The sequence below is a fragment of the Huiozyma naganishii genome, chromosome 6 (assembly GCF_000348985.1).
Source record: "Huiozyma naganishii CBS 8797 chromosome 6, complete genome".
NCBI classification, from domain to species: Eukaryota; Fungi; Ascomycota; class Saccharomycetes; order Saccharomycetales; family Saccharomycetaceae; genus Huiozyma; species Huiozyma naganishii.
Window position 1 is genome coordinate 150,013 of NC_035927.1, and position 17,941 is coordinate 167,953.

A 17,941-nucleotide genomic window follows, 5' to 3' on the forward strand; every position below is an offset into this window, starting at 1 on the left:
TTGAAACTTTTTCTATTCTTTGATAAAAAAATTTTATATGGCACAAGAAGATTCAAAGCTCATCACTTTGAAACATTCATAGACAGCGCCGCATTCACACTGAATCAGGCCGCAATGTCACTGGAGCTTCCTCAACGAACAATTCCTGGTCAACCAATATGTCCTGTATATACACCTACTGAACCGAAAATAACGAAATACACTGCTGGTCCTGGAACCAAGCTAATTCATGAGGACTCCTGTAACTTGGACGTCATTGTAAGCACGCGAGTGGGGGATGTTACAGTAACTGAACTTCCTGGACAGGACAATGAGGACATGCGTCTTGTCGAGATACGTGTGGGTAATACGAATAAAGGCGATGGGATCGAGCTTTTACCGAAGGAAGGTGATATTGTTTTATGTCGAGTAATACGGTTATCCCTACAAAGAGCCAATGTTGAGATAATTGGGTTTCAAAATAAGACCATTCCCATTGATGGCGGTACAGGCTCCAATGGGAACGCAATAGTCGGTGTCAATGGTGGTTCTGGTGGTGCAACATTTTCCATGTCCCAAAGTTCTTCCGATTTAGGTGAGACTTTTAGAGGTATTGTAAGATCTCAGGATGTGCGGGCAGTGGATAGGGACAAAGTGAAGATGATAGAGTGTTTTAAGCCAGGTGATATTATAAAGGCCCAGGTACTCTCCCTTGGTGATGGGAACAATTATTATTTGACAACCGCGAGAAATGATCTCGGAGTAGTGTTCGCCAGATCGGACAACGGTGCTGGCGGTTTGATGTACGCTACCGACTGGCAAACGATGGTCGCCCCGATCACGGGAGCGGTGGAGAAGCGGAAATGTGCTAAACCATTTTAATATTAAATGTGCATTGATATATGTGTATTATTGTTTAAGCCAAGTGTAGTTTGCATGCGACGTAATTGTTACTATCGTGGAAGATTTCATTGACGAGAAACAAAATGTATACATATATGTACCTATACATACATATCCTTAACTGTTTCAGTATCCTGTTCTATGTAATGTGTGTTCAGCCTCTAAACTTTATAAATGAGCTCCTCACCGTCCCCTCTAAGATCGTATTCACTTAGGCCAACGACGCTACCGAATTTCTGAAACCGTTTCATGTAATGCCTCCTTTTACTTTCGGCCATTTCCAGTAGGCTGGGCCAGTAGACGTTGTGTTTGTACTTGAAATCCAGCTCACCGCCATACAGGACGTCCAGTTGGTTCACTGGCACGTATTTAGGGAATGGTTCGTCGAAGACCAGCTTTTCCCTTGTCATTGGGTCGATAAAGGGGTGAATCAGTTTCAAGAAGGTCCACGCCAGCCATGGTATATTTGTCAGCAATGCCTTCCCCAACCTCTCTGGGTAATGTGTTTGTAAGATATGCAAAACCTCCTTCCCGACACCGATGGGTGGAATCTTACTGTTCCCGCTTACCTTTGGCACGTCCGAGTACTCCTTGAAATCTATCAGCAGGGCAAGACTGTCCTGACCCTGAGGCATGAAATCAATAACCCTCTCCAGCATGAAAACCAGATGTTGGACTTGTCTATGCGATGTTTTGGTGTTCTGCCTGCCCGGCTTGAGGTACAAGATAGGCCTAGCATCGTTCTCGTAACCCAAGACCACTTGCTTACCGGATTCGTTCTCAATGCCCACCAGGTCGGAGTTAACTTTATCACCGTTCTCCTCCCCCAAATGGCTGATCCCAAACTCTCTTCTCCAAGCAAGAGATTTCTTTAGCCTGTCAATGGCGTCTGAGACGTTCCATTTGGTGGCTCTTAGGTACCGCAGAAGACACTCGCGTGTCAGCCACGCCTTCTCTTCCAGCGTGAGCGGACTCTTAGCGTGAGGGTCCGAACCATCCGAATGCTTCTCGGAGTTCCGCACCAGCAGTTTTTCATCTTGGAAGTACTTCAACACCTCAGCGTACATATGTTCCTGTTCTTTAGTGAGACTCTTGAATTTGTGTGTTTTGATGGAATCAGGTAGATTCTCAATCGGTTTTTCGATGCGCACCAAGTTCTCCTTTTTCGCATGGGGCACATGCTTATCTTTTGACCCTCCACCTAGCAGCTTAGTCAACATATTATAGTTTTTTTTCCCTTTTCTTAGGTCAATTGGTTTCCGTCTGATATTCACAGATGAGAATGTACGGTTACAGGGGGGACACTATCGGATCGAATCTACAACTAACGAACGAACGCCAAATTGAACCAGTCTCCCTCTCCCTCACAGTGCACCGTCCACGGGTTTGTTTTATATCGCACACCAAATCGCCAAAATTTTTTCACTGCGTTGGTCATCGTATACTGGAATTACCGGATGCGGAACGCGCATCACATTCCACGGAACGGCCGGTGCCTCTCACCGAGGTAGTTCTTGAGCGACCGGACCCGCCTGGCGGTGGCTTGCTGCGGTACCTCTGGAGTGTTGCTGGGATGCACTGGGTGCGGTTTCTGTTCCAGTCGCGTTGGCCCCGAGGTTGTAGCTGTTCTCGGGCCAAAGATCTGCGACTGTTTCCGTTTGGCCTCCAGCGGGGGTTTGCGACAGGGTGTGTCTCTGTTCCTGCTGAGTTCTTCCGGAGTCGTCGTACCAGCGGTACCCGCCTTTACGTTTGAGTCCTGAGTGTGTCTTGTAATTGCACCGTGGTGCTCGGTCTTTTTTGCAAGGACCAAGGGCCTTTTCGGTTTCTTCGTAGTGAGGAATATGTTCTGCGAGTCGTCCTGGCGTTTCCTTGTCGATCGCGGTATCGGTTCTGGTGCTGGCCGGCCTCTCGGTGGGTCTATTGTGCTTGTGTTTGTAGCTATGGTGGAATTCTGGGGCTTCTTGCCCACCGGTGGAATGCTTGGAACAACATTCGGCAGATCACGGGAGACTGCCCTTATCTTCGCAGGATCAAGCTTTCGACCTGCCATACCGCCAAACGCCACCCGCTCGACGTTTCTACGTACCACCGTTTTCGGTTTCGAGACTCCGAATTGCGACTGTAACTTCACGGAGGAGGGACCTTTCCGGGTCTTGTTCTTGATATTGTTGATGTAGAAACTCTCGTTGACTGCCACGGTCGACTTTAGTTCTCTCTCCTTCTTTGCCATTTGCACTTGAATCCTTAGCCTTTCAACTACCTGTTCCTGTTTCCGCTTCTCATCCTGCTGGTATTTGAAGTAAAGCATTCTATAGGGCACGTTATACTTCCCCAAAGTGGCGTCTCTCACAAGCCATCTCTTTAACAGGATGCGGTACACTCTGTATTCATCCAATTGTGAACCATCATTCAGATCTACCCCAAAATCAAGCAGCACATTCGTATAGTACTCTTTGATGCTATCCTTAGAGGTAACGTACTGGTCATGGACATTAGTCGGGAAATCTTGCTTCAAAAATTCAAGCCAAAACTCCGTATCCGCCTCACGGTCAAGCACATACAGAGGGTTACTCCTCTCATAACGAGTCATCTGACCCACTCCAATGTTGATCCTCTTCAGAGAGTCCTTTATTAGCCTGAGCGGGACGTTTTCAACAGATACCAATCCATCCTTGTTTTTGACAATACTTCGCGTACAAAGTTCCTTTAACGACGGGATCATATCTTCCCAAAAAGGTGCATTCGACAGTGTGTCTGGTAATACTGGTTTACACACAAAATGGAGTGCTTTTGAGCATCCAACACTACACATCATCCCTCCCCGGTACACTGTAAAGTATAATATCTAAAAATTTCAACTTTTAAACAGGACACAAAGGAAAACTTATTACAATGGGAAAGGTGCCAGTACTACATGAATATACATCACTGATGATATGCAGGTATATACAAATATATACCAAATAGTACTTATGTACCATATTATATTGGTGCAGGAAATTTTCTGTCGCACGTCTTGTTCTTACTCCCCGCGCAATGCTTTGATGACGCCAGGTCTTCTCATCATCTGCTTGGTGCACTTGTACACCTCAGGGAACTCTGCCTTTATATTTATACCGATTCTGTCGACCACGTTATTCCAGGGAACAAATGCCAGGTCTGCTATGGTTAGTTTATCCCCGACTAGCCATACAGGGTAGTCGAAGAATCTGCTCTGGGACAATGGGGTGGTGCCGGCGGAGTACGACGCAGAGTTCTCCGAGTCCAGGTCCATGATCAACGCCTCCCTCTTCTGGGCCAAGGTCATCTCAACAACACCGTACACCCTTCTCACCTCCTCCACGTATCTTTCAATGGCGCTGTCGACTCTCTGGGTGTGGAAGTATTTGAAATGTAGAGCTTGTCCGATCATCGGTGCATGGCCGGAGCTTTGAAAGAACAGCCAGGCGTTGATTTGCGATTGTTCCGTTAAATCGTCCGACCAGAGTACCGGCGAGCCGGTCTCTTTGTAATATTTCTGTACTAGGTGGATCATAATAGCACCGGATTCCCAAAGTGCGAAATTATCTAGACCGTGGTCAATCAACGCTGGTACTCTAGCGTTTGGGTTTAGCGAGACAAACTCCGGGGCCCTGTGCTCTCCCTTGTTGAAGTCAAGAAATATAGTCTGGTACGGAACTTTCAACTCGCTCAGCACGATCGCTACTTTAAATCCATTGGGGGCTGATCTATGAGAGAATAACGTATAACCTTCTAGTGGCAAATTCTGGAAGAAATTCGTGATCCTGGAGTAGTCTAACTCTTGCTCTTGGTGCTGATGTTGCGGTTGTTGTTGCCCCTGTAGCCCGGGGTCCTGGACAGCCGTCTGTGAGTCGATGAACTTATCACCCAGCACGATATTTCTTTGGTCGGAAGCAGTGTTGTTGCTATTTATGTGAACCTGTCGTAAGGCACTTGACAGGTTCGACACCTGTCCGCTCTGATTGCCCATCATATTGTGGCCGTTCGAGTTCATAGTGGTATGTGTGTGGATCCCGTGCGACGCTACCAAGCTGTTACGAAGAGCTCCGGTTTCAGCAGTCAAATACGTTGTGACCTTTAACTCTTCGAAAATCGAATATTTGAAAAATTTCTACTTAAATTTATGTCTAAGTCGCTGTACGCGCAACAACTGATGGTATTAGTAATAAGCTATATGGGGTATGAAGTTGTAATGGCTTGCAGAGATGACGAGTGGTGGCCCCCCCTCACGTCTTGTTTTTTCTTTTGTTCTTCTTCTTGGACGCCTTGCCCGGGGGTGCCGCGTGCCCGAGCGCGGTGATATGGGCGAAAAGTTCATTCCTGCTGACGAAGGAAGCGTTACAAACACTGCAGCTTTGCTGCGTCGCAGTGTTTGCGGGCTCGGAACCAGCTTTCTCCTTCGTTTTCTTCCCGTTCTTACCCCCGTTATTTTGTTTTTTGGTGTTCTTGGCGTTTTTCCTTTTGGCTTTGGACCCTGTTCTCCAATCGTCGTCGGAATCACTGTCTAGAGTGAACCCGTCCTCCGTCAGTCCCAAACTTTCTAGCGAAGCCAATAATCGGGCCAGCTCGTCTGGTTCTCGGTTCTCGATGTCGGACACAGATGCTGAGCTGACATCCGAATCACCTTCAGTTGAATATTTCGTGGTTTTCGCTCCAGTAGTTTCTGATCCGGTCACATTGTCAACTGGATCGACCATTTCAGTTATTCCATCCATTACATCGGGCAGAGAATTATGTTCTTGATCATCCTCGTCTTCGCTACTGGACGCTTGTTCGGCTAATTGCCGTTCTATCTCAGCTAATTGCTCATTCAGGTCATCGAGGCTTATGCAATTGTCCTTGGGTATGTCACCATTGGTTGTCTGTTCTTTTGACGGCGTTTCGTCAGCAGAATCGTAATCATCCAAATCAGACAGTGCATCTAACCCCAACGTCATGTTATCTTTTTGCATTTCACGTTTCAAGAGGGCCAAGTTCTTCCTGTGTAGTTTCGTATTTTGGTGGTTGTCCAGTTGTTTCACTGATTTAAATATCTTATCGCAGATAACACATTCATAGACAAGGATTTCATCCTCATTCGTAGAATTCGGTAGCACGGTGGATTTTAAATGCTCATCTTCCTCTTTACCTAAACTGGACTCTTGAAACTCCTTCTCCAACTCATCCCAATTCGGTTCATCCGCCATCTGCCAACTCTGCCATTCGAAATCGGTTTGTGTATTACTTGGGGTATGGCCACTGGCACGCTGTTTTTTATCATTACCATTTTTAGCCGCTTCCTTCTGCATTTTTCTTTCATTCTCTTGTCTTTGTGCCCCTGCCTTCATTCGCTTGTCTAACTTCTTCACGAAAGATACGAATCTTTTCACTGTCTTGTTGTACTCGCCTCTAGCAGCGTTTCTCGACTTCTCGTTTCTTTTATTTACCTCTCTCTTCGTTCTCCTATCGTACGTCGACATGTACATATACTCGTCCTTCCACGTAAAGCTCTTCAGCGTACTAAATGAGGACCATTTCTTGTAAAACTCCTTCAAGTACTCGTAGTCCGTTTGGGAGTGGCCAAATGCCGGAAACATGTAGTACGTCTCTGCAAGTCTATTCGTGACGGCGGCCATGTATCCATTTGTATTGATGATATGCTCGAAAACGTCGTCTTTAAACTTGTCACAACCATCCAATCGTAACCTACGCGCCCAGTAGACCTCATCCATCGCCAACTTCGCGAAGATTTTCCCGATAATCTGGTACACCCCCGAGGGACTGTTACCAAAATTCGTGTACAGAGAGCTGTTGAAAAACATCAGTAACTCATCGCTTGTGACCCCCGTGATGGATGAATCCAAATGTGATTCATCGTCCGCGTCATCCAGATTAACGGAATCGTTCAGAATTTGTTCCTTATGGTCGTCATACCACGCTCTCTCCTGTGGGTCTGCCAAGACTTCGTACGCGGCCCTCACGGACGCGAAAATCGCTGTCGTCTCCTCAACATTATCTGGGTTCTTATCCGGGTGGAACTGCAGCGCCTTTCTGCGGTACGCCTTCTTCAACTCAACATCTGTGGCATTCGTCTCCACCCCAAGTAGTTCATAGTAGCAAGTCTTCATCGCGCTGAGAGAACGTCTAAACCTTCTCCAAACGACAGATCAACAAAAAAGCGAGAAAAGAAAAGTAAACTGAAGCAAAACAATCCTACTTGGGTATCTTGACGCTTGCCAACTGCTTTGATGTGTGGTATGCCGGACTAAAACGACATCAACAAAGTCTTGTCCCACATTCTGCCCATCCATCGGAATCAAACGCTCATTAAATAATCAAAAAAAAGGTCCCACTTCGAGAAAATTTTCTTTCGGTTTCTGCAAAATTTAAGGGCCCGCAGCAGCAGCAGCGTTACTCGCTATCACATTCTCCATTGTCCTCCAAGGACAAGGCCAACAGGGTCCGCAACCCCTGCATTGTTTGCTCCAAGGGTCTAAGCGCGTCTGTCATGCACCCCGTAGTTTCGTACACTTCAACGGCCCTCTCTGTGAACGAGAGCACATCCAATTCCTGGTTTGCGAAAACTTGGAGTGTCCAGTAGGCAAATTTCATGAGTATAACTTGTTGCTCGATAGCGACATTCAATCTAGGGAGGTTCACCAATAGTGTGCTTGGAGGGACCTCCAGCTCTAGTGACGCCCTCTTGACGATATTTTGTAGCTCGGTCAGGGTGTACTGTTCCACGGAATCGATAGCAAGTTCGTCGTACTTCTCTTTGGTCATATGTACGTGTTTCAAAGAAGCGTATCGTATCTTGTTTGCAGCGTCACCAACCACTCTGTTTAATTGATGCGTCAGGTCGTGGTTTGCAATTTTTAAGTCGGAAATTTCCCTCTGTAGGCCAGTCTCTGTGTCGAAGAGGTTCTCGTATTTCCTCAGCTTGTCGTCTATTTTGTCAATTATCTCCTCGTTCATCTTGTGGAGGTCCTCTGGCGGTACAGTAACGTTCTTGTCAAAATGTTCAGACAGTGAGTCAAATCGTTCAGTTATTGTCCTCTGGATGTTTTCATTAAGTCTGTGGAAACTCTCTAACTTGGCAGTAAAATCATATATTGCTATCTGATCGGCATCCGTAAAGAACCGATGCACTTTAGGGTATTCCTCCGTGAAGAAAGAATCGATCTTTGGACGTTGCGAGTTGTACGACTTCAATATTATGTTGCCAACTTTGCAATCAAAGAGAGTAACGCCTTCAATGTAATCCAAAATCTTCATTCGGGCGTTGCTCTTTGAAATTTTTTCGTTTTTGGTTCGTATTTCACTGCGAGCTTCGTTCAGCTCAGTCTCCAGTTTTATATTGTTCTCTTGAGACTGTTTTAAATTCATTTCAGCCATATCCAGTTTGGATTGCACTAAGACGTTCTTTTCCATATATGCCAGTTCCATTTCCCTAACCGCCTTATTCTTCGATTCAAGAGCAGTTTGCTCGTTTTCCGTTATTTGTTGCTTCAAGGAATCTAGTTCCTTATCCCTTTCACATAGCAACGTCTTATATTCAGCTATCTCCCTCTCGCGTTCCTCCAATGACTTTTGAAGGATGTTCTTATCTTCCTTAAGCAAATTCATTGAAGCGTTCATCCTTGCCATGAGCTCGTCCAGTTTCGTCTTCATCCCAGGATCAACCGAACTGATATCATCGGTCGCGCACGTCGAGCCTGGTCCATGTTCTGCGTGCAGGTGGTTGCCCAGTGATCCTGTACGGTTTGTGTATGATGGACGTTGGTCCCTTGTTGGCGTGCTTTGAACGGGTTCAAAATTTTTATCACTATTGTATGACGAGAAGGCTGGATCCCCATAGTTAGGCGCAGAATTCGCCTTCAAAGGGACAGAATCCGGTACCGCATGGGTTCCAGGATATTTACCCGTGGCAGACTGCACTTGCGGGTAGTGGTTGTTCATATTCTCGTCATTCCGATCGTGTAGTTGAGCATTCTTCAAAGCCTGCACTTTCCCAGCGTTCTCAATACTAAACATACCGGTGTGTACCAAAACTCAATCGCCAGAAACACTTCAATTGCACACACGTACGATGAATAGATCACCTTACAAGAACGTCTACCCTACTATAGAACAACGCACCACGTTCTAAAGCAGTTCGTGGCTTGTTTACTTCGAAACAAAACACCAACTGGAAATAATGTGGAAATATATATATTATCAATAGAAGACGGCGCTTATCGGTGGCTGTTGATGTATATATATGTAAGCAGTATCTACTATACCACGTTCCTCCCCCCCAATGGCGAGCCCTTGAGAGGAGACTAGTGTCTACGTCGACGGTTCCCACGTGAGTGGGTGTGCCCTCTTGGTTTGCCGCTCTCGTCACCAGTGCTCTGTTCACGTTTCTGGTGCCCAACACCTTTCTTCGTCTTCTTGACCACGGCCATTATTGGCTCACTAATACCTTTATTCCCCTCCACCCCTAAGGTTTCACCTACACTCCACCCGAGCTTTTCCAACATCCGTCTGCCGACGTTGTCTTTGCCGATTTCCGGTGCTGTCTCTCCGACTACTTCACCTTCCTTCACATGAAATTTGGCTTTCGGACCAACTCTCTCCCTGATAACTCTCCTCTCTTGGTCTTTGAATTCCTCGTTGTTCGTGATGCGCGAGACATCGATACGCATAAACACGGGTCTTTGTCTGAGCAGTTGCTGGATCAGATTGTAATTAGGCTGCCGCCTGTACGTTTGCTTGACTTTCTGAACCACCACATGTTGCCCTTTGCCATTACCAGACTTGTTTGTCTTCATGTTATAATGCGTGGCAAACTTCATGATAGTTTTATTACCATGAGGATCCAACGGTGGGAACGACATCGAATCCTTCTCCTTCCGCATGAAGTTCTCAAACTCATCCATCATATTCTGAATGTGAAAGCCATATGGGTACTTTTCAAACAGGTCATCTGAATTCTCCCTCTCCTTTGAAATAAAATCTTCCTTGCCCCTTCGGCGTTTCGCCTTGTCGCTGTTCCGCTTGAACAGTTTGTCCTGTAAGGTCTCGATAGTTTCACTTTCCAATTGCAAGGCTTCATCGACAAGAAATTTTTTCTTCTTGCCCTTCCCCATTGTGGGAAGTGCTCTAGTTTCAAACTCTTGGTTCCTTGTATCGCTGTATTTCATCGAATACGATACCAGATCATCGATCCCCTCCAAGACATCATCGGGTAAAATATTGTTGTTGTCGGCCATTTCATTGTCAGGTTCTTCAAACTCCTCTTCAGAGCTTGAAAATCTTACATCTGAAAGAGTGGGCTCTGGAGTCTCCTCTTTGGGTATCAACAGATTTTCCAGGTATTTGAAATAGCTTTGTAACCTCGTTTCTGGTAATCCAATCTCATTTAACAGAAAATCAGAAAAGGAATCCTGGTCTATCCAGTGCGACTCATAGTCGCCAAAAAATTGAAAGTTTTTGACAAAGTATGCATTCTCCTGATAACCTAATCTCAGGTTAGTAACAGAAATATCAGACGTGTTAACTTGGTAATCCTCCTCAATAAAGCCAAATTCGGGTGCCTCATCGTCTTGTAAATGTTCTGATGGTTTATTTTCTTTTTCCGAAGAGTAGTTCTCGTGAGACTCCGAGTCGGATGGAGATACCGCCGGCTCTATATCTATGTCCTTGTGATTGTCAAACATGCTATCGTCAATTTCTACATTGTCTAAGCAATCGTCACTGTCGTCCTCATCCTCGTCCTCGTTTTCATCGATACTGATATTTTTCATAACGTTAGAGATGTAACTACTGAAAGGATGTGCCCTGTGGGTTGGTTGTTTCATTATCACTTCCCTGCTGTCACCATTGTCAGTTCTCTCAAGGTCTAGTTCTGTTTTACCAATAGTTATCGAAGGATTGAACTCAATGGCAGATGCTCGGCTCCCAGACTCTTTCTCCTCCACGCGGACACTTCGGATATCTTTCTGCTGCAGCTCGTCACCAGATTCATCAACAAAAAATAAAATATCGTCATCTTTTCCAAGATTAGACTTAGCTTCGTCAGCTAATCCCTCTATGCTTCTATGATTGGTGTCACTTTCGATAGCAGCTTCATCAGACGACTCTTCAAAATTTTCGTATTCATCCTCACGAGGAGGTGCAGAGTTCGACTTTGTCCTGTCTTCAGTACTCTCTTCTGCTGTTTCTTTGTCACTGTTTTGTGGACTGGGCAAGCTTTGGTTATGGGATTTTGCCACCGTAGCATTATTCTTGGCGATGAGTTTCTCTATAAGATCATGCGAGGGATCATAAAGCTCTTTGCTCTTCACAAAGACCATTTTCTTGTTAGAGTCTGAATCCCTATCTGGACCGCCTGACCGTGCCCCAGGACGAGAGCCTCCCATCCGCAACGACTTCTCCTTGAGTCTCCCACCGTCCCCAAAGTAGTACCGTTCCACAGCCCGCGGGGACATATACGACCTTCTTCCTCTGTTGTGCAGTACTATGTCTGAACGTTCACCCATAGACGGTATATCGTCGTCAGACATGGCTCCAAGGGAAGAATTCAGCCACACATCCTCAGCAGATGAGCCCATGGGTCTCCCGTCACCGGCTCCTCTCCGCCTCCCGCCGCGCTGTAGTCTGCCGCGTGACCTGCCATTCCCTCGAGCATTATTGTAGTGCTTGTGCCGCTTCGCCATTATCGTATTCTTTACCTTGTATCAGTATTCCGATAGCTTGTGGCGATGTTGGTGGTTGTTATTAACAGTGGCACATTAATTCCAAATTATTGAATATAAGTTAAAATTGCGAGAGATTGTGACACACACCTTAAAAGTAGGCAATTAAGAGGATATCTAACCAACGCAAAGCATTTTTGTTACCTCCGGCGGTGTTCTAGGTCTGGAATATTTATCTGCAACTTCCCTTGTTGTCCTCACTCTTTTGGTGTGTTCTGTTCACTGAATCAAAATCCCTATTGCCAATGGACTTCATACAGAGATTATCTCAACAGTTACGCGAGGGAGGTTCGCAGCTGATCGCTCCCGGTACAGAGTGTGTTGTGTTGGGCCGGATTTATAGAATGGATGATGAGAATGAGAAGATGCAGTTCTACCGGGATGTGTGCACAAGATTGAATTTCACGTATAGGACAAAGTTTGTGCCGATATCGCGGTCCCCTGATGGTCCATCGCCTATCAGTTTCCAGCTCATGATCAGGGATGGTCCCCTGAGTGTTATTGAAAATGCACTATTGCACCCTGACTGTTTCAACACTGATATTGGGTGGGGGTGTATGATACGAACAGGGCAAAGTCTTTTGGGGAACGCATTGCAAAGACTCCGGCACGGCCGAGAGTTCAGAGTGACAGAGTCGACGCATGATGATGACATAATACAGTGGTTCAAGGATACTCCAGATGCACCGTTCTCTTTGCATAATTTTGTCAAGAAGGGGGTCGAACTGGCCGATATGAAACCGGGCCAGTGGTTTGGGCCTGCCGCTACATCCAGGAGTATACAGTCGTTGATCTGCAATTTCCCACAATGTGGCATTGACCATTGCATAGTGTCTGTGTCCTCGGCAGATATATACAAGCAGGACGTCGAGGACATGTTTGATGCGGATCCAGACAGCAACCTGTTGATTCTTTTCGGTGTCAAATTGGGGGTCAGCGCTGTGAACGCGAGTTATTGGGAAGATATCCGTCGCTTGCTGAATTCAAAATTCTCCGTGGGTATTGCCGGTGGGAGACCATCCTCTTCGTTGTACTTTTTTGGGTATCAGAACCAGGAACTGTTGTATTTCGATCCTCACACCCCTCAACCATCGTTGATAGACGATGCCGCCTTCAATACGTGTCACAGCATTGAGTTCGGTAAGCTAGAGCTTAGGGATATGGACCCCTCGATGCTCATCGGCATCATGATAGAGGGTGAGCGCGACTGGGAAAACTGGGCCCGGTTCACCGAAACCTCGAAAATATTCAACATCTTGGAGGAAAGGTCCGAGGACTGCATCAACGTCGACGTCGATATAGACGGTGATGAAAATGACGAGAACATAGGGGGCGAAGTTTCCGGGGGTCCCGACGGTCCCCTACACGGCTCCGTTATAGAAGCGGACTACGTTGATATATCGTCGCTGGCACTGAAACCAGAAACGTCAAACATCGATAACGAATACCAAGAGATCAAATGCAAGCGTCAAAAGATAATGGTCATGTCCCACGACGGCTGCCCTCATCCAGACGAATCGAGGGACGGTATGACTGTTGAGGCCGAGCGCGTGCTAGTAGCAAGTGAAACAGTGCCCGTGCACGATTCCTGAGCCACTCCCCAAACATCCAACAGTTACATACATCGCACCGTTGTTACCATACAAGCAGTGTTTAAATATTCTTGGATTTCGAAAAAACCACAAAATATTTTTTTTTGGAAAAGTGAAAAATTTCGACGTTGAACAAGCGGTAATTGAACTGTTCAATGGTGTCTTGAACGCGGCTGTCTGGAGGCCTACGGTGCAATCGATTTATCTTGGTACAGCTTGTGGAAGGTACATCGTCAATTCTTTGGTTTCTCACTCTCTCTTTCTTTTTTTCTCTTTTCTCTCTTTGTTACCGTTCCCACCCCAATGCCGTCACATAATTCCAGCTTGAAGTTCTGTACAGTGTGCGCTTCGAATAACAATAGGTCCATGGAATCGCATAAAGTATTGCAGGAGGCAGGTTACAGCGTGAAATCGTACGGTACCGGTTCTGCGGTGAGATTGCCCGGTCTGTCGATAGACAAGCCGAATGTGTATTCATTCGGCACCCCTTATAACGACATATATAACGATCTGTTGTCGCAGTCTGCAGATAGGTACAAGTCGAACGGGTTGTTGGGGATGCTGGACCGTAACAGGAAACTTAAGAAGGCGCCCGAGAAGTGGCAGAATAACAGCGGGAACGTGTTTGATTTCGTGTTCACTTGCGAGGAAAGATGCTTTGACGCAGTGTGCGAGGATCTCATGGGGAGAGGGGGGCACTTGAATAAACTGGTACATGTCATAAATATAGACATCAAGGATGACAACGAGAATGCTAAGATTGGTGCAAAGGCTATTTTAAAGCTCGCTGATATGCTCAACCAGAGCGTGGATGAGTGCAACAGGGACAACTCCAGCGCCGTGCCCTTTGAGGATAGCATCATTGGGATCCTCACCGAATGGCAACAACAGTTCCCAACGTTACCGTGTCTTTATTCACCTGCATTTTACTGAACAGTTGATCACCCGTACCTCCCCGTCCATACGTAACTTCACCCATGCGTGTGATCTACAGATACCTAATTTATAAATATAAATATCTACGAGTGCGTGCCACTATCTATTTTCATTCGTAAACATATCGTCTGATGGCTGTTTGTCAAATGAAAGATAATAAACCACTCAGAAAGAGTGGAATGAAAAGGAATAAATCAAAAATTATAAGATCCACCCGTTCCTATCAGGATTGAACGAGGAATTTCCCATCCAAAGAGAATCCACAATTAAAAATTTATGGAACTAATGGACTGTTCTCCGACTCAATGACTTCAGCACAACACCCAACGGCAATTCCACAAATAAATGTAAAATAACCACCGAACACTGCGCCAAAAATCCGCAACAGAAGAAAACAACAAAGCCATGGCGACAAACAAAGCAGCGACTTTAGAACCTCCTGGATCCATCATAAGACGGACCCGGATCAGTCAAGAATGCCTCGTAAATCAAGACTTCGCCGTATCCTCAGTCGTGAAAAATCATTTATAAAGCAGAATCGAAGAAGTCTTCCACAAAAAAAGAACAATCCCAACTCCCCTAGCACCGATTTGTGATCGGTGCCATACTTCTCCAGGCAGAAGGGAAAAAGGGTTTTCAATAAGCTGCCAAGATCCATAAACACTCCGGAAAAAAATAGAGAGGGCATTCGAAAATACTCTCCCAAACTCCTTACCAGAACGAATCGGTTCCTGACAGAATTAGAGAAAACAAGGGAACGAAACGTCAGCAAGAACACCTTCCGCTAATATTTGTATGGGTAGTAGACTGGGGAGCTTACATCAATTGATGTGTAGAGAAAAAAAGAAGAGAAAGAAACTGGAATCAAACAACTGGCAAAAATTGCCAAATGCAAAGAAAACAGGTCATTCTCCCTCTTTCCCTACCTAAATGCCTAGCATCCCCCTGCAGTTGGAAGACATACTTGGCCAAGTGGACTTCTTGATCTCCACTGGCATCTTAAGGTAAGTATGGAGATTTAAAACAAGAATTCAAGAAATAACCAAAACTTTTGACGTAAAAAACTGTCACTTGGAGAATGGAAGCCTTTGCGCGAGACGCTTCGCCTTTTATACTGAAAAAAAAATATTCACTATTGGCGTTATTACTATACCTTGTACAAATTTGTTGCGTTATATCATTTCAGACGGCGGAAGAGAAAGTGCTCATAGAGGGCAGTAAGGTGTTCAAGCCCGTGCAGTTCACAGCTTTATCTTGGTGCATTTGGCCAGTCTGTATATGTTGGTACCGACGTTACGCAGCAATACGTATTGTGGCAGTGTGTCCGTAATTACAGTGGTGACAAACCCGTTACCCACGCCTTTCCCCTCTCCGAAGTGATAAGTACCGGATGTAATGTACCCAATGAGATCGCTGATCTGTGGTAGTGGCACTTCTGTGTCGTTATCTAACCTACCATCACTCTTGTAGACACCCTTAGCAACCTTCATCCAGTATTCCGTATCGGTCTCCGGGATGCGGTAGATTCTTGCATTGTCTTTCGGATGGCCTCTTCTCACTAAATGACACACTATGGGAGTGACTGGAATCGGTTTCTCTGAAATCTCGGAGATAGTAGTGATGCTATAATTTTTGATCGGGTCAATATTTTTCGATAACTCGATAGAGGGTCCTTGTGTGGTACTGTTTATCTCGAATTTGTTTGCCACAATATCTTTGTAGACTTCTAGTACGTCATTGAAGTAGTTCACCATCCTTCCTTTACAGTCGTCAAATTGAGTTGTCTTATTCGGACATATCATTGGCAGTGTGCCCTCATTCGATTGTTTCAAGTAAACCACACCGTTATTTATGATTTGTAACAATTTCCAGTCACAGCTGAAATAGTCGCCAATCTCGCCGCTTATCGCAGGAAGCTCTGACAAATGGATGTCCTCAAGCTTTGCAAAATTGATTCTTTTACCTAAGGGTTTCTTAACCCACTTATTTTTCCGTGCCTGCCTTTTGTAAACAGCATTCTCCATCTCACCCTCGTGAGTAAATGGATAATCGTCAGGGAAGTACAATTTCCCAGATTCGTATGCTAGCTGCTGCGTCTGTCTTAGTCCTGAATGATACACTCTGGAGATCCTGTTCAGCTGATACCAAAAGGGCAAATGCCAAAACCAAGGTAACAGGACCACCCAGTCTTCATTCTTCGGTCTCCTCATAATCAGCAACGGAATTGTAGGATCCTGGTCTTTGTCAAATGGGACGGCTGTTTTGGGTTGCTCCTTTGTCAACAATTGTCGACGTCTACGTGCCAACTGTTTTAAGGTATTTTGGTTTTTATACGATGTTTCTCTGCCCTCCACAGTGGTTAACTTGGATAAAACAGAATTGAATTCGTCTTGCGGAAACTTATTTTGAAGCGCCAGAATTTCATCTACAGTGAGTGGCTTGTTGCATTTCTGAGAGTTTATCATTTTTGGTGAAGCTAAGTGTCGTGGATCGATGGCCTCAAAGGCAAACATACATTTAGATGGTAATACAGTTTCATCCGTTATTTTGCGAATTTTCATGAACTGCTCAAATGATTGAGAAGTGGCGTGGCTTCTTACAACGCTGGATAATGCAGTAAGAGCTTTGGCACCTCGAATCGTTATACTGGCGATAGAGTAACGGCAGTCTTCGATCGACAACTTGCTAGTATAACTCTGGATAAGTTTATTGAATACGATGGGGTACAAAGCTGGGTGAAGTCTGAGTAAAATACTGTTCCCACTTAACCATAGCATGTCACAGGGACCTATCACTATATTTTTATCTTCTGAGTCCCAATCATGCATCAATCCTTCGAATAGGTTTTTGGACTTGAAGAACTTGTTCAAAAGACCCCTCCCTTTCGTCATTGCTTTGACTAGATTTTTGAGGTTGGATCCGCTCGGGTCCAAATCCCTTATTGTCATTGTGCCAATAAAAGAAGTGTCCATGCACAATGCACCGTCAGATGTGGCGTGTTTACCACCAATATTGTGGGTCAGCTTAAAGCATTTCTGTGTGGGGGACCATGGAATGCTAAACCCCCATCTTTTCATCATGTGTGATCTTTTTGCGTTCCATATGTGAGTCGGTAGCCAAGTAAACGTTCGTTGCCTTTTACAATATTTTATACGACCCTTTGGGATGGGAGCAAGAGCATTAATCCCAGTATTATCATAATTGCCTAGACTGTTATTGACTGTCTTCACATCAGGGCCGTTATTCCTGGCTTCTTTTATCAACTTCTGAAGGGACTTGATACGCTGCCGTAAATTGTACTTGGAAGCCACTGCCTCATTAGGCAAGGCAAGTTTCATAGATGTGGATTTGCTTGCCAATCTGAGAAGTTTTACGGCCATTTTTGCCTTGTATAATTTTGCTGGAGTAAGTCCATTGTGCTTCTTGAGCTTATTCGAAGTTGTGCTTCCCTTCTTGACTGTTTGAATCTGTTCATTTTTTTGCATTTCCCGCAACGCCCTATTCCTCATTCGCTTGGGAATTCGTTTGACGTTGTGAGATGCTGTTCTCCTACGTAGTTTTCTGGGCAAAGCCTGAAACACCCTGGTGGCACTGGCAGTTTTAGAACTCTGCATTGCAAATTGCAATTGCTTAATCTCAAATTGGCGTGAATTGATAAATTGATCTACCCTAATCATTCCTCCAGACGCTGTAAGATCTCCTGTGCTCTCTGTTTTGTTGGCGCGGATGCAACCAACGCCTCGGTTCGGATAGTTCTTGCATTGCGAACTTTCTGCCTCCTAAACAACTGGT

The 17,941-nt window shown here is 45.4% G+C and overlaps 10 protein-coding genes across 10 annotated transcripts; 3 read left to right on the forward strand and 7 right to left on the reverse strand.

The window, feature by feature from the left end:
• Positions 1–114: 114 nt before the first annotated feature.
• On the forward strand, positions 115–861 carry CSL4 (exosome non-catalytic core subunit CSL4; the record flags this gene model as incomplete). Its single annotated transcript, XM_022608508.1, has 1 exon — positions 115–861. One exon carries the CDS (start codon positions 115–117, stop codon positions 859–861), a length of 747 nt encoding a protein of 248 aa, XP_022464997.1.
• A 182-nt stretch (positions 862–1,043) lies between these two features.
• PDR16 (phosphatidylinositol transporter) lies at positions 1,044–2,102 on the reverse strand (the record flags this gene model as incomplete). The annotated part of the gene is made up of 1 exon (XM_022608509.1): positions 1,044–2,102. The coding sequence occupies one exon, from the start codon at positions 2,100–2,102 to the stop codon at positions 1,044–1,046; it is 1,059 nt and encodes a 352-aa protein (XP_022464998.1).
• A 251-nt stretch (positions 2,103–2,353) lies between these two features.
• ELA1 (elongin A) lies at positions 2,354–3,604 on the reverse strand (the record flags this gene model as incomplete). The annotated part of the gene is made up of 1 exon (XM_022608510.1): positions 2,354–3,604. The coding sequence occupies one exon, from the start codon at positions 3,602–3,604 to the stop codon at positions 2,354–2,356; it is 1,251 nt and encodes a 416-aa protein (XP_022464999.1).
• A 300-nt stretch (positions 3,605–3,904) lies between these two features.
• On the reverse strand, positions 3,905–4,876 carry URE2 (glutathione peroxidase; the record flags this gene model as incomplete). Its single annotated transcript, XM_022608511.1, has 1 exon — positions 3,905–4,876. One exon carries the CDS (start codon positions 4,874–4,876, stop codon positions 3,905–3,907), a length of 972 nt encoding a protein of 323 aa, XP_022465000.1.
• A 253-nt stretch (positions 4,877–5,129) lies between these two features.
• JJJ1 (Jjj1p) lies at positions 5,130–7,010 on the reverse strand (the record flags this gene model as incomplete). Its single annotated transcript, XM_022608512.1, has 1 exon — positions 5,130–7,010. The coding sequence occupies one exon, from the start codon at positions 7,008–7,010 to the stop codon at positions 5,130–5,132; it is 1,881 nt and encodes a 626-aa protein (XP_022465001.1).
• A 283-nt stretch (positions 7,011–7,293) lies between these two features.
• CNM67 (Cnm67p) lies at positions 7,294–8,916 on the reverse strand (the record flags this gene model as incomplete). Its single annotated transcript, XM_022608513.1, has 1 exon — positions 7,294–8,916. The coding sequence occupies one exon, from the start codon at positions 8,914–8,916 to the stop codon at positions 7,294–7,296; it is 1,623 nt and encodes a 540-aa protein (XP_022465002.1).
• A 287-nt stretch (positions 8,917–9,203) lies between these two features.
• SQS1 (Sqs1p) lies at positions 9,204–11,582 on the reverse strand (the record flags this gene model as incomplete). Its single annotated transcript, XM_022608514.1, has 1 exon — positions 9,204–11,582. One exon carries the CDS (start codon positions 11,580–11,582, stop codon positions 9,204–9,206), a length of 2,379 nt encoding a protein of 792 aa, XP_022465003.1.
• Positions 11,583–11,866: 284 nt separating this feature from the next.
• On the forward strand, positions 11,867–13,213 carry ATG4 (cysteine protease ATG4; the record flags this gene model as incomplete). The annotated part of the gene is made up of 1 exon (XM_022608515.1): positions 11,867–13,213. One exon carries the CDS (start codon positions 11,867–11,869, stop codon positions 13,211–13,213), a length of 1,347 nt encoding a protein of 448 aa, XP_022465004.1.
• Positions 13,214–13,516: 303 nt separating this feature from the next.
• On the forward strand, positions 13,517–14,146 carry SSU72 (RNA polymerase II subunit A C-terminal domain phosphatase; the record flags this gene model as incomplete). The annotated part of the gene is made up of 1 exon (XM_022608516.1): positions 13,517–14,146. One exon carries the CDS (start codon positions 13,517–13,519, stop codon positions 14,144–14,146), a length of 630 nt encoding a protein of 209 aa, XP_022465005.1.
• Positions 14,147–15,390: 1,244 nt separating this feature from the next.
• On the reverse strand, positions 15,391–17,826 carry POP1 (ribonuclease P/MRP protein subunit POP1; the record flags this gene model as incomplete). The annotated part of the gene is made up of 1 exon (XM_022608517.1): positions 15,391–17,826. One exon carries the CDS (start codon positions 17,824–17,826, stop codon positions 15,391–15,393), a length of 2,436 nt encoding a protein of 811 aa, XP_022465006.1.
• Between the last annotated feature and the right edge of the window lie 115 nt (positions 17,827–17,941).